Source organism: Rhinolophus hipposideros (assembly GCF_964194185.1).
Source record: "Rhinolophus hipposideros genome assembly, chromosome: 21".
NCBI lineage: Eukaryota > Metazoa > Chordata > Mammalia > Chiroptera > Rhinolophidae > Rhinolophus > Rhinolophus hipposideros.
The window spans coordinates 43,152,153-43,168,151 of NC_138067.1; the positions used below are offsets into that span (position 1 = coordinate 43,152,153).

The window sequence follows — 15,999 nt, forward strand, 5'->3', positions numbered from 1 at the left end:
TGTTTCTGTATCATTCTGTACATATGAAATGTTACAAATATTTTTTAAAATTTGGGATGCCATGAAGTGAATTAGAGATGCCCTGGTAATTTTCAAAAATCAAGTCATCAAGATGCAAAGATTTGATAATTCAAGGCTCCAAAATGAAATAACAGGTTTTATACAATTACCATCCATCATTTACATAAACACAGACAGGAGAACAAATATTTGTCTCTGAGACCTAAAAGTTTTTGAACATTATTCCCATGGGAACAGCTCTTGAGGAAGATCTGCCGTCTTCTCCTGGAATATTTTATCAAAGACTTCAGCTTGGGCCACCGTGAAGTGATTTTTCCAGTCTCCAGAAATGCCTGACAAACATAAAATAGAAACACACATCAGATCTAGAGGTAAGTCTCAAGACCCCAACACATCTCCTCCTGGATCTGTTCCTTCTGTCCACTTGACTGGAAATTGTAGCTAATATAGCAGGACGACCAACAGCTCATCGGTGAGCCTTGATACCCATTTACACTTCCATCTGCCTGGAAATGATTTCCTATATTCTCTTCTCTCCCAACCCGTCGTGGATACAATCTATTAGCAATAATGCAGCTCTATGTTCTGCTACATCCAGAATCTGTCCACTTCTCACCACATCTGTCTCTATCACTTTGGTCCAAGCCAACATCGTTTCTTACCTAGATTATTGTATTAGACTTCTGATTAGTCTCTCTGGTTTTTTTTTTTTTTTTTTTTATATCTTTCTCCATTGTAAGTTATTCTGAGCATGTCAGCCATCTTGATTCCTTAAGAACCTAAGCCAGATCATGTCACTTCCTGCTCAAATTCTCCAAGGACTTCTGGTTTCACTCGTGAATGTTCTTATGGCTTCTACCCGGCTCCAGGTGATTTGGTCCCCTGTCATTTCTCTGATCCCATCTCCTCTGACCATGCATTTGTTCACTCAACTCCATTTCATTGAGTCTTCTGATTCTGCCTGAAACATGTTTCTCAGACTATTTTCACTTCACATCCCTCTTGCTTTGTGCTGTTCTCTCAGATACATCCATGTAGTTCGCTGGCCTCTTTCAAGCCTTTATTCCAATGCAGTCTTTTCAATGAGCTTGTGTCCCACCCACAATCTAATTTAGAACTGTAAATCCCCATCCTTGCTGTACTTTACTTATCACGTATGATATGCTATATTTCTTGTCCTTTGTGTGTGTGTGTGTCTGTATGGCATGTATCTCCAATATATGTTTTAGAAAGTCACAAAGTTTTCCTTTTAAATTGCCAAAGACTTCGTGTTTCAGAGTCATAGACACATAGTATGTACTCAAATGTCCATTGAAAAGATGACTACAAGAATGAGGGATGTGCTATCATTATCTCCTTTTACAGAAGAGGAAAAAGAGATTGGAGAAACTACACAGTTAGAAAGTGATAGATGTAGATTTCAAGCCAAAGATGCTACTACCAGAAACCATATTCTGAATTATACAGTTATGTTTTTATTTTATGTATCATATAAATTAATACTTAAGTATTATGCTAACTAAATCAATACATAAATTAATATATAACTGAATAATACATAATTACATATAAATTTATATGCTTAACTTCCATGCATAGAAATAATGTAACAGAACGTCTAATAAATAATTGGTGCCCTATAAACACCCATGTTACTCTCATGCTCATCATTATCTTCATTATTAGAACAATTTTCATAATTGATTTCTTTTTTTTATTAATGTTTATCGGGGTGACAATTGTTAGCAAAGTTACATAGATTTCAGGTGCACAATTCTGTATTACATCATCTATAAATCCCATTGTGTGTGACCACCCAGAGTCAGTTCTCCTTCCATCACCATATATTTGATCCCCTTTACCCTCATCTACCACCCCCCTCCCCATAATTTATTTCTTATGCTCATGTATCCTCCATAACACACCTGACTTTTATTTATTATTTACTTATTTTTATTAGTTATTATTATAATATAATATAATATATATTTATATATAATTATAATAATAATAACAATTATTATTTGGACTAACATATGATCTACTCTGGGAATTGTTTGGCAGATGAGTGGATAAAGGAAATGTGGTAGATACAAACAGTGGAAAATTAAAACAACATAGTGATCAGACATTTATACACCTCACAAAGTAACAACCCCAATAAGTCTATTACCTATGTGACACTGTACATAGTTATTAGATTGTTATTGACTATATTCCCTATGCTACACTATATATCCCGATGACTATTTTTTTAAATTATAGTTGACATTCAATATTATTTTATATTAGTTTCAGGTGTACAACACACTTGACTTTTAGTAAGCCAGTGTGAGGTCTTGAGGTACCAGAATCTCTGTAAATTCAACAGGCTGTCCCCTATTAAACATCAGGTGAGAGAACGTTTCTGTGCAGACAAGCCTGTGAAACCAAACAAGTGATTTATTTCCAAAATACAATGGTATGAAAGACATAGGGCAGATACTCTCACTCCAAAAGGAAGAAATCAGAAAGAAAGAGATCATGGGTCCCAAGCAAATCCAAACCCTAGCAGGGCAAATTCCATTAGATTAAAATGTTTTATATTAAAGTATGATTGGCATATATTATATTTCAGGTACACAACACAATGATTTGACTTTTATATACCTTGCTAGGTGATCATGATAAGTTTAGTAACCCACCTAGGCTTAAAGGATCGAGAATTAACCCCTTTGTCTTGATGCTCTGACCTCTTGGACCATTGGGGTGGTGGCCCCCAGCCCCTGTTCGCTGGGTGGCAGCCCTCACTCAAGGTCTTTTGAATTATTTATTTCCTTTCTTCCATGGCTCTTTCTTCCACTCTGGATATACTTGAACTATAGGGTTCTGGGAAAATGCACTCCTGCTATTCCATGCATCCCATTCTTCATTCATCTTGAGCTCAAAGATATGGACATGATTACTCTTTCACCATGGGGCCCTTACAATGTCTGATAGCAAGGCAGTTTCTCAGCTAAGTGAAAAGTCTCCCCTCTTTCCCTTTTGAGTCATTGTTTATATATTTCTTTGTTCAGGATAGTTGTTTATGCTAAATCACCAGTGGGATAGCACCAACATGACCACCCCCACTCCTGTCCTCACTTCCCAGGTAAATCACAGCTGGCAGGTTGGCAGGGGTAGTGAATTCACCTGGTTACTGCTTATAGAGTGGGTGTCCTCCATGCCAAATTTGGAGGAGAGAGAATCTGAATGACCTCGTATTAAGTCAGATGACCATTCCAGCTCTAATCTAGTTTCTCCAGGTGCCTGCAGCCCACATCAGGGCTATGAAAATTGACTCTCTGAAGGGCATGTCAGAAGTTCGCAAAGGGGTGATGAGGAAGTTGATAGTGAAGTTGATAAGTTCAAACACTCCCCGGTTCCAACTGCTAGAGGCCTACTGTAAGCACAAGAATGCCCTCAGATTCTGATACATTCTGAAGCTGGATCATTTTCTTTTACCTTTTCTCAAAAACGATCCATTATTTGGATCTAGAAGCCAACCACGCAATAGGGTATAATTGGACATCTTGTTTTCTTTCATGACCTGGAAGGAGCTGTTCTTGAGGACTGAGTTCAGTTCTTCTGGTTCTAATTTCTTGCCCAGGAATTGGCAGAGCTTCTGTACAGCACTTCTTGTATCCTAGAAGAAGAAAAAGCAAGGAAGAAGATATGAAAGAAAGTATATAGAAAAGGAGGAGGAAATGGCAAAATGAGGAGAAGGAGGAGCGGGGAGAGAAAGAGAGGAACAGTGCTGAAATAAGATGCGTTGAGCTGGACGTGACTAGGAGGAAGAAAGGGAAGACAGTAAAGAAGAAAGAGCACAAATACAAGTATGTCAAAGATGCAAGGACCAACAAAGATTTCCCAGGGTGGCTGAATTCAGGAGACCTTAATAGTAGAATATTATTTTCTAAAGAGACTTTTTAGAAGGCTTTTAGGCAGTTACGATGAGGATTAAGCAAGGAGAGGTTCAGGGAGAACGTGACAAAGATTTAAGGGATTTATTTCAAATCCTGGTTGTGCCATCCAATAGTAATACTGTTTTTCATAACTAACATTTGAATCACACGTTGAGTTTTACAATATCTTTTTATATATATTATCTCAGTAGTTAGTTCTTGGCGCATGACCCTGGGAGATTATTATAAGGAAATGGATTTTATAACCAGAAACACTTTGCTTTGAACTGTAGAATCTTCCTTTTATAGGTACCATGCTTTAAAATTTTTCTTTATTCCATAATCTAACAAGAAAACACACGACTGTAGAACTACTACAATAAATCCATTTTGTGGCTTGAAAGCCTAATTACAGCAAAGTATGGGAACGTGTACCTGGTGCAGCTAAACGCATTGCAAAAGACTTCTGGGTAAAAATGAAATTCATGTAGAACCACAGAGGATTGGAGCAAAGTAGCCAGAGGAAGATCGTAGGAAGTAATTCTGAGATAGAAGCAAAAGCCTGTTTATGTTCTTTTCTCTTTTCTCCAAGATACCACTAATAGGTAAAGTCCTTCTTTCAATGGCTTAATCACCCTTAATGGTTTTGAGCATCTTCTGACAACTTTTCTTGTCCATCACTGGTCTGTCCAGTCCTTGGCCTGTCAGAATAATTACACAGATTGATTTCACGACTTCTTTTTCCTTTTGTTAATCAATTACTCGGTCCCATCTTCTTCCTCAGTCCCCTCCCACCATGAGGTTATCATCAGCATCATGTGTCCTATCTCTAGAAATTTTAGAATCAGTTGCCAATGTGAATATAAGCCATTGTGCCTTGTTTCAGTGCATGAAAAAGCTCTTAAGATGGTGTAAAATGAAAGAAAGAAGAACACATGAAGGGAAAACATAAAAAAGCATGGAGCTTGGGAGTGCCAACCAGAAGCAGCACAGTGAAGATCAAGTTGCTGTTTTCACTCCTAATGACCCCTCACAAGGCAAAACTTTGATTGAGAAGGTGGAATAGAGACTCAGAGGAATGGAGGGAAGTTAGAGGGATGAAGATGGTGGTGAGAGGGTGTGTGCTAATGATAAGAACAATAGTTACCTGTTTTAGCTCTTCGTAACTCAGTATCAGGAAGTTCTCCTTCCCTTTCATGGACGTCCAGCCACGAATGTGGTCAAACCATGATCCGAATGCCACTGCATGGGTGGGGGTGGAGGGCAGAAAGAGTGGGTGGATTACAAACTCTGAAAGCAGGAACTCATCTATTATGTTCACTCTTGTGGGCACAATTGCTAGCACAATGTCTGGCACACTTAGAACTATCATAACTCTTTGCTGAATGAATGAGAGTAGAGATTGAAAATTATTATCCAACATCATGCATTTACCTTGTAATGAGCCTAGTTTATTTACAGCAGGCTCTGTACCCAGTTCTCAAGGATCTCTAAGGGGATCCTGTCAGAGAGCCATGTGGCTTAAGGAATTGTGTATATGCTTATTATTTATTTATTTATTTATTTATTTATTTATTTATTTATTAGTTTCAGGTGAGAAAAGATATTCTTGCTGCCCCCAATCTGTTCAGCATTTATATTTTTTCATTGATAGGTCACTCCCATATCCCTTGAAGATATTTTTCTGTCTTCTTGCCTTCATTGTTGCTATTGTAATTATTGTTCCTTTAGAAATTACCTGCCTTTTTTTTTTTTCTGGTTTAAGATTTTCTTTCCTTTTTTTCTACTATAGTTTTCCTAGAGACTAGGTGACGATTTATTTGTAATAATTCTTTGTAAGGCTAGGTGTGGTTCTTCAAACTGAGATATCATCAATGCAGGAAATTCTCAAGCATGTTTCCTTGAAAACAGATTTACCTTATATTTTATATTATCTTCATAGGAGGTAAATATTCTCACTCCATCTTCCACATCTTAACTATTTTATGCTTTTTAACATCTGTCTACCATGACCAAGCCCTTCTTAACTCCAAAGTATAGTGGGAAACTATGAACTAAGAATTCTATCCAGTTAAATTATCATTCAAGAATGAACATAAAATGAAGATGTTTTCAGGCAAAATATCAAGGGAATTTACCGCTTTTGTTATAAGAGAACTATTTTAAGTTATACTACATGAATAAATAAAGTGAATCCAGGAGAAAGCAACAACCAGTGGGCCAAAGAAGAAAAAAAAGGGAACTTTAAAAAAATCTTGGAACAAACAAAAAATGGAAGCACAACATATCAAAACTTGTGGGATGCAGCAAAAGCAGTTCTAAGAGGCAAGTTTATAGTGATAAATGCCTACATTAAGAAAAAGAAGATCTCAAATTAATAACCCAACCTTACACTTCAAGGAACTAGAAAGAGAAGAACAAGCAAAACTCAAAGTTAGAAGGGAGAAAATAACAAAGACCAGAGCAGACAAAAAAAGAGAGAGAGAGGAGAAAACATTAGAATAGATTAACAAAAATAAGAGGTATTTTTAAAAAAAAGATAAATAAAACTGATAAATGTTTAGCTAGACTAAGAAAAAAAAAACAGAGCAGACTTAAATAAATAAATGAAAGAGGAGACATTACAACAGATGCCGCAGAAATACAAAGGCTCATAAGAAGCTATGATGAACAATCACACACCTAGAGGAAATGGATACATTCCTAGAAATGTAAAACCTACCAAGACTGAATCAGGAAGAAATAGAAAATCTGAATAGTCCAATAACAAGTAAGAAGACTGAATCAGTAATCAAATATCTTCCAACAAAGAAAAGCCCAGGGTCTCATGGTTTCCTGTTGAAATCTACGAAACATTAAAAGAAGAATTATACCAATCCTTCTCAAACTTCAAAAAAAATTGAACAGGCGAAAACTTTCCCAAAATGATTTTATGAGGCCAGCATAACCCAGATACCAACGCCAGATAAGGACACTGTAAACTACAGACCAATATCCCTGATGGATACAGACACAAAAATCTTTAACAAAACATTAGCAATCTGAATATAAGAGGACATGAAAAGATTTTATACCATGGGGTGTACTTCTATTCAATAATGTCCCAGACTCCTGGCCAATGAGATGAAAAAAATAAAGACTATATATATATATATATATATATATATATATATATATATATATATACATATATATATATATATATATATTAAAAATTAAGATAATAGTCATTAACTTGAAGGTTATACTTCATAGAAAATCAAAGAGAACCTATAGGGAAACAATTACAATTAAGAAGAGAGTTCATTTAGTTTGGTGATTCCCTAATCAACATTCAAAATCAGTTACATTCCTCCAAATCAGGCACAAATAACTGGAAAATGTAATTTAAAGATGTCATGAGTCTAAGAAATGAAATGCAGCTAAAAACAGTAGTAAGCTTTTCATTAAAAACCCCCCACAAAACATAAAAGACCAAGTAAGGCATTTAAAAAGCTTTAGATAAGGAAAGGGATAAACAAAGAGGCATATCTATAAATGAAGAGATAAACTAAATAAAATATGCCATTTCTTCACTAATTATTCTGTAAAATTACTATAATGATAATCATAAAATTACCGACAATAACAAGTGTTACTGAGGATATGGTGTAACAGGTGCTCTCATATGCTATTTGTGGGAATATAAATTGATGCAATCACTTTGGAAAACAGTTTACTATCTTTTAAAATTGAAAATTCATATTTACTATGCCTTAGCAGTTCTACACTCAGGTTTATAAGCCAGAAAGAAGGTCACGCACACATGTACCAGAGAGGCATTGTTCCCAATAGCCCTAAACTTGAACCACCTCGTTTACTTTCTAACTTTGGACTTACAAAATGTTGGCAGCAGCACCTGACTTAAAAACTAATGATTTCAGTGATGCTTGCAAACAGCAATTACAGTTCATTCCTTTGATTCTCCCCCTGGCCAAACCTAACCCAGCAGTGCTCATGCTGCTGGTGTGATCTGCCTTAGGAGGGGGGACATGGCCATCAAAGCGTGTCTGGGGTCTTCTGCATAGAGAATTCTAGGGTTGAATTTCCCAGAGCATGGGTGATGAAACAGGTGCAAGCTCCAGGAGTCCTATAGACTCCTTACTTTGCTCCGGAGGAAATGTATTCAGAACAGGGGACCCCCTAAGGAGTTTTCATCATATATGATTCAGAGTTTTGCTCTAAGATGCAGAGTCCAGAGCAGGGACAATATTCCCTGGCACTTAAATTCTGAAGATCTCTTCATTTGTATGGGGGAACAGGTTTGAATCAACCTTCTGCTGGGCTGCAGAGAACTCAGGAGATTGATATTAAGTTGAAAAAAAAAATAAAGATTTTGGTTCTCAACTGGAAAGATAGACTGGTGTGTGAGTTTTAAGGTGGAGATAAACACGATTTTATGTTATGATTTTATGAGGTTTCCAGGATATGTCTTCATCACCCACCACTATCGATTGGGCTTTCTTGACAGCTGACACACAATTCAGATTACTTTTTATACCAACTGGCAAGATCAAATACATAGCATTGATGAGGGGGCTGTTCTCTTCACATCTGGGCTTCCACCATAGGGTTTTCACTGTTGCCTTTTTTTTTTTTTCTAAAAGAGTAAACTGAAGCAAAGCAGGAGATAGGGCTGACGCGTTCAGCCAGGATCAGCTCAATAAGAAATGTGACTGTAGGCTTTGAAGATTGAACTTTACGCTGAGGGCAAACAATCCAGGGACTGTGTACTTGTGTACATATAACAGATGATTGCAGCATAGCCTGGAAGGGCCAAAGAACATGCAGGTGAGGACCCCAACAAGTGTATTACGTTCATCTAGGTGGGAAGTAACAGTGGCTCTGGTTGATAAAGCACCAATGGGAGGGGACGCAAATAAATATTCATTATTATTATTTTTTCCCCCTTACCCCGTACTCTGGCGGGGCAGCTCACATTGAGCTCCGGCTGCTCATGGCACCTGAGGCATCGGCGCTCCAACCACCTGAGCCACCGGGCCTGCCCTAACTATTTATTAACCAAGGTGTATTAGCTGATCACTGCGTGGCAAGCACCACATTAGGACCTGGGGTCAACAATGAACAACTCACAGAGCTTACATTTTAGTGGGGAGACACACGGAATAAACAAATAATTACAATACATGCTCATTGGTGATAAGTACTAAGGGGAAAATAAGATAAGACTAGAGAGATGGGAGGGGTGGTATTTTATATGGTGTGGAAAAGGAAGACTTCCCTAAATGCAGAGTCATTTTAACTGAGACCAGAATGAAGATGTTAATCGAGGTTGTAGAATTTACACTTCAGATCGAAAGACACAGACTGAAAGTAAAGGGGTGGAAAAAGACATTTCACGCAAATGAAAAGAAAAAAGCTGGGATAGAAATACTTTTATCAGACAAAATAGACTTTAAAACAAAGGCTGTATGGGGTGGCCAATTAGCTCAGTTGGTTAGAGCGTAGTGGTGATAACACCAAGGTTGCTGGTTCGATCCCCGCATGGGCCCCTGTGAGCTGTGCCCTCCTTAAAACAAACAAACAAACAAAACGACCCCCCCCCCAAAAAAAAAAGCTGTAACAAATGACAAAGAAGGACCCAGCAATTCCATTTCGGGTTCATGTATCTGGAGAATCCCAAAACACTAATTGAAATGACACATGCATCTCTGTTGTCACTGCAGCATTATTTACAATAGCCAAATATGGATGCAACCTAAGTTCCCATCAATAGACGAATGGGGAAAGAAGATGTGGTACATATAAACAATGGAATGAATATTACTCGGCCATAAAAAGAGTGAAATTTTGCCAATTGTGACAACATGGTTGGACCTAGAGGGTATGATGCTAAGTGAAATAAGTCAGACAGAGAAAGACAAATACTATATGATTTCAATTATATGTGGAATCTAAAAAACAAAAGAAATGAACAAACAAAACAAACAAATTCATAGACACAGAGAACATTTTGATGGCTGCCAGACGGGAGGGCAGTTGGGGGGATGGGTGAAAAAGGGGAAGGGACTAAGACGTGCAAATTTCCAGTTATAAAAGCAGTCACAGAGATGGAAAGCACAGCCTAGGGAACATAGTAATAATATGGTAATAACTATGCATGGTGTCAGATGGGTACGAGACTTACTGGGTGAACACTTTGTAAATTATATAAATGTCTTGTCACTATGTTGTACCCTTGAAACTATCATAATATTGTATGTCAACTGTAACTGAAAAAAATTATTTTAAATAAATGTGGGATTTAGATAAAGAAAAGTGGTGAGGGGCGTGGGGAAATGGGATGGGGAAAAGATAACACGTGTGAAACGTCAGTATCATGCTTGCACTTGGATGAGGAGGTGGTTCTATTTATTTAATAAAATAGATAGGGGGCAGTTTAGGTTATGGGAGGCAAGATGTTCAATTTTGAACATACTGAATTAGAGGTATCTATGGTTTTCTCTGCAGTACAGGTGTCCATAGATTTAGAGAAACAGGTTTGAGGTAAGGGAGACATCACAGCTGAAATATGGGACTCATCATATAGTTTTGGGAAAAATTGTGAAATTTCAAGTATCTGAGAAAGCCTAGAAATTCTACATAATTGAAAGTATAGATTTATCGGGGTAATAGATGGCAGTGGGGGTTGGGGGACAGGGTGAGAAAGGTGAAGGGATTAAGAAGTACAAATTGGTAGTTACAAAATAGTCACGGGGATGGAAAGCATAGGGAATATAGTCAATGACATGGTAATAACTATGTACAGTGCCAGGCGGGTACTAGACTAGTCAGGAGATCACTTCTTAAATTGTATAAATGTCTGACCACTATGTTGTACACCTGATTAATAGAAAATAATATTTAAAAAATTTTAAAAAGTATAGAGATCCTAGGGTAATGTATGCATTTTTGAGACAGATAGGACCAGAGGATAAAGGGAGTCTTAGAAGGACGCATACAAATAATAGTGGAAAATCAAGATGGTGTTGTCCAAGAGGCCAATGAAATTCTGACTTTCAAAAAGCCACAAAGTAGGAGAGTAGATGAGAAGAATACGAGTTTTCTGTGTTAGGCCCTGGAGATGCCGAGCATAGCTGGGATGGTTTATGATGGGGCAAACTGGAAGGTTGGCTGGAATCCTGCTGCTCAGCGAGACAGTGTGTGGAATTAGAAAGTTAGGGTTCCAGTGGTGATTGAACCTTACACCCACAGGTTAGTGAGATGTAGCGATGTCAGGTTGGGGTCAGATGAAGTCTGGGAAAGGACTCTGACATTCCCAGCTGCCATAGGTGCCATTCACTCACCATTTCCTTGGATGAACCATTCAAAATACTGTTCCATTGACTCTGGTTTCTTAACAAAATTTGAAATAATCCAGAAAAAATAACCTGACACGAGAATATCTCTGGGATTTCTGATGAGATAAATCACCTTAAAGAGAAAAATGGGAGAGTGAAAAACCAGTACAACTTCCCATGCTTCCTGATCTTTATACAAATGGAGAAAAAATCCAATTCCTAGAAAAATACCTATTAAATTGGAATGAATTCTTTTAATTAATAAGTTAGTTATTGCATTTATTAATCAAAAGTATGTATTTTAAAGTTCCTGTGAGGCAGTCATAGGGGGTAATACTAAGAATATAACAATGGAAGAGGAAAGCATTGTCCCTTCCCTCTGGAATATTATAGTCTCCTCACGATGGGAAGCAACCAGAAGATTTTAAAGGGTGAGTGGTATTATATTTATGTTCTATCATTTATAGATTAATAATAGGAGAAGGGATTAATAATTCGTGCTATATTCATAGATATGCACAGACGTTTGGATGGCGTGAGTCTATTCAGATGATGTTTAAGAACAAGCAAAACTAATCTACAGAGTTTGAAGGCAGCGCCATGGTCACCTCTGTGGGTGGGCATTGACTGGGGAGGCCCACGAGGGTATTTTCAGGGGGAGTGGAAATGTTCTAAATCTGGATCTGGAAGGTAGCTACCCAGTCATGTACATATGTAGAGATTCGGCAAGCTAATAGTCCGGATTAGTGCACACACACAGACACACATGTGTAAGAACTTGGCATTTGATGGGAGGGGGGTGGGGATGAGGGAGAAGGGGAAGGGATTAGACAGCATAAATTGGTAACGACAATATTGCCACAGGGCTATGAAAGACAGTTTGAGGAATATAATCAATAATATTGTAAAGATTTTGTAGGGTGTCAGATGGGCACTTGTCTTATTAGGGAGACTACCTTATGGACGGTGTAGATGCCTGACCACTGCTCTGTGCATCTGAAGCTGAAGCTGAATAATATTGTCTGTCAACTATAATTTAATATATATATAGTCACAGGATGTGGAGTAGAGCATAGGGAATAGAGTCAATGGAATTGTAATAGATATATACAATACCACAGGGGCAATAGATTGGGGGACGGTGGTTATCACTTTGTGAGGGGTGAAATGTCTAACTATTACATTGTTTTATACACCGGAAACTGGAAAAAAAAAAGAACATTTGGCATTTGAATATCTGAATTATATTTTGGATTCTACCCCAACTGGTTTTTTTTGTGACGTGATTCCCGGCCATGCCTCTCTCTAGGCCTCAATTTTTCCATGCGAGGATTTAACACCGAGAAGACACATGTATTATAACTAAGTTATAACTATATAATTATAACTAAGCTTGGGGAAGTAATGGGTTAAAAAAAAAAAACTTCATGTGCCATGACGCCTTGTGAAATTTCCCAGAGAGGAGAATATTTTTCCAAGCTTTACAATCTAATTTAAGCAAAAAAAAAAAACATTTAAAAAAAATTCACAAACCAATCAGCACTTTCCAGAACAGTGTGTTTCTAGAAACGATCTGAGATGTGCTAGGTCCTGGATATCCATGGTCCCTTCTGGTGAGGGATTCATGTGGCTGCTAAACTCAATAGGCAGCTATACAGAGAAAGACATAGTGGTTAGTAAAACGAGCCATGCTGCCAGAGCAATGGCTCTGAATTCAGACATAGACTTATGAATTTGCTGCTTCCCAAACAGCTAACTTTATGTCTGGTGCTTCTACCTAAGTGGAAGGAGACATTCATTTCATTAAGATTGGCAAATTATTTTTTAGAGCAACAAAAGGGGGTTATCTAGTATGTAACACAGTTATAATTTCTGCTTGGGTTTAAAACGTGGATTTCGAAGATGCTGGCTTTACCCCTGGTGTACATCTGGGTCGTATAACCTGTGCAATGGTCTACACCCTTGTACTCAAGTGTGGACTGGGGCATCACCAAATGCAGAATGTCAGGCCCCACCCCAGATCTGCTGAATGAGACTGCATCTCAACCAGGTCTCCAGGTGATTCCTCGGCACATGAATATGTGAAAAGCATTGATCAAACATATTTTGACCATCATGCACTGACCTTGGACTTGGACTTGAAGATAGACTTGGGGAAGAGGTGGATGGGAACGTGGGAGGTGATGAATCGTGGCCCTTCCTTATCCTTTAGGGATTTATATCCATACATAGTCTCCAACCAGGGTGAGCGTTCCCAAATGGGGACAGATTGGACCCACTTGGGATCTCCCTTGGAGTAAATCAGGGAGAGAATTTCAATCAACCAGTTCGTTCCTGGATAAAGAAGGAAAATGGCCGCTCATTTTTCAATCTGACTTTTTAATATATTGTGATAAAATATAACATAAAATATACCTTCTTAACCATTTTCAAGTATACAGTTCAGCAGTGTTACGCATATTCACACTGTCATGCAATCAATCTCCAGAACTTTTTCATTTTGCAACACTGAAACTCTGTACCCAGTAAACAACAACTCTCCATTTTGCCCTCCTTCCAGTCTTTGACAACCACCATTCCACTTTCTGTTTTAGAGTTTGGTTATTCTAGATACCTTATTTAGGTGGAATTATACAGTATTTGTCCTTCTGTAAGTGGCTTATTTCACTGAGCTTGACATCTCCACAGTTTATCCATGAGGTAGCGTGTGTCAGAACTTCATTTCTTTTTAAGGCTGAATAATATTTCGTTATATGTGTAGACTACATTTTGGTTATCCATTCATCTGTCAGTGGACTTTTGAATCACTTCCACCTTTTGGCTATTTGCCTAAATCCTTGTGACGTTCCCATCATCCTTGGATTTTCACTACCACACCACTTCCAATGCCTTCAGCCTTAGTCGTTGCCAATTTGCAGCCCCTCTACTCCCCCTTCCCTCACAGAAATATTATCCACATCCCATCATAAAATCCCTTGAATTTTCCAGGCTTTTTCCAGTTCCTGCCCATTGTCCATGCTGATACCTTTACTGGAAAATATTCCTTTTGCACTAAAGAATTTCACATTCATTCTTTTCATCTCAGTTTAGATGCTATTTTTTCTACTTTTTTTTTTTTTTTGGCTGTGATAGTTGTGTTTTGTTCATCGCCCCCAGTTTCATTGAGATACAACTAACAAATCAAAATTGTACATATTTAAGGCGTACAATGCGAAGATTTGATATATGTATACATGGTGAAATGATTACCACAGTCAAGCTAGTTAACAGATCCATCATCTTGCATAATTGCCTGGTTTTTTTTTTTCCCTATTTCTGTTTCTTCTATAAGGACTTCATTAGTCATCGTCCTCCACTTCTCCATACAAGCACCTGAATCTGCCTTAGGATTCGCTCCTATGGGTTCCCCAATACCTTCAACTACCCCCTCTGAACATTTATCTTACTGTGTAACTGCCTAGCTGAATCCTTTCCTCTGAAAGTACATGGTATTACAGCACAGCTCTGTTCCCCAAAGCATTGCACATTTTCTGGCATATAGAAAGCACTTCATTTGTCTACTGAATGGAAAAGGGACATAGCTGAAATGTGTCTCAGTATTTGATCCTGCTCCCTTACCTGATTTGGGGAAAGACAGTGTTAAGACATCTTCATCCTTAAACACAAAATTCTCCTGCACTTCTCTCATGTGTTCAGGTGTGAAATCCACAACAGGAAAAGGTATCCCTTCAAACCACACAAACCCATCTGACATTATGGTGAGCTCTTTGTTAGAGCTGGTGTTAGAATTTCAGCTGTAGTCACTGTTGCAGGCTGTGGCAGCTGCCAGGAGATAAGCTTTTATAGTAAAGTCAAAACAATCATTAATCTCCTGCAGTTTGTGGAAGAGTTTGCCTGCTGATAAAGAGAAGTAGATATTGTAACTAACAGATGATCACAAGGTTGATAATATTGAGCAACCATGAAGTCATTCAGAGAATATTTTGGGGTATTCTGAGTTTGAATTCATGGGAGGGAACCAGGAATTCGATAACAAGCCAACAATGTAGAAATGTGGGTGAATTAAAAAATATTGTTTGTAAGCTTGATTTTTTTCAGAACAATTTTAGATGTGTAGAAAAATTGCGAAGGTAGTATAACGAGTTCCCATAGTTCCTACTTTATTCAGATTTCCTTATATACCTAATGTCATTTTTCTGTTTCAGATCCCATCCAGGAGACCACACACATTGTGACATTATGTCTCCTCTTGGCTGTGACAGTTTCTCAGACTTTCCTGGTTTTTTACGACCTCGACAGTTTTCAGGAGTCCTGGTCAGGTATTTTGGAGAAGTCCCTCTGTTAGGGTTTGTTAGATGTTTTCTTTATCGTAGTTAGACTTGGTTTATGGCTTTTGGGAGGGGAGAAGATTACAGAGGTAAAATATCATTATCATCATAATATTTCAAGGGTCCTTATTATCAACATGACATATCACTGTTGATGTTGACCTTGATTGTCTGGCTGAGATAATGTTTGTCAGACTTCTCTGCTGTAAATTTATTCTCCTCCCTCCCCCTTTCTATGTGGGCATATTTAAAACATGAACTCTAGGACTCAATGTATTAATAAGAACACACTCTATAAACTCCAATTGAGGGATATTCTACAAAATGATTCTCTAGTACTATTCAAATTGCCATGAAGAAAGAAAAAACAAACAAACAAAAAATGCT

At 37.9% G+C, this 15,999-nt stretch overlaps 1 protein-coding gene across 1 annotated transcript; it reads right to left on the reverse strand.

The window, feature by feature from the left end:
* Positions 1 to 240: 240 nt before the first annotated feature.
* Positions 241 to 15,038, reverse strand: SULT2A1 (sulfotransferase family 2A member 1; the record flags this gene model as incomplete). The annotated part of the gene is made up of 6 exons (XM_081031297.1): positions 241 to 353; positions 3,505 to 3,685; positions 5,092 to 5,186; positions 11,291 to 11,417; positions 13,410 to 13,618; positions 14,903 to 15,038. The coding sequence occupies 6 exons, from the start codon at positions 15,036 to 15,038 to the stop codon at positions 241 to 243; spliced, it is 861 nt and encodes a 286-aa protein (XP_080887423.1).
* Positions 15,039 to 15,999: the final 961 nt, after the last annotated feature.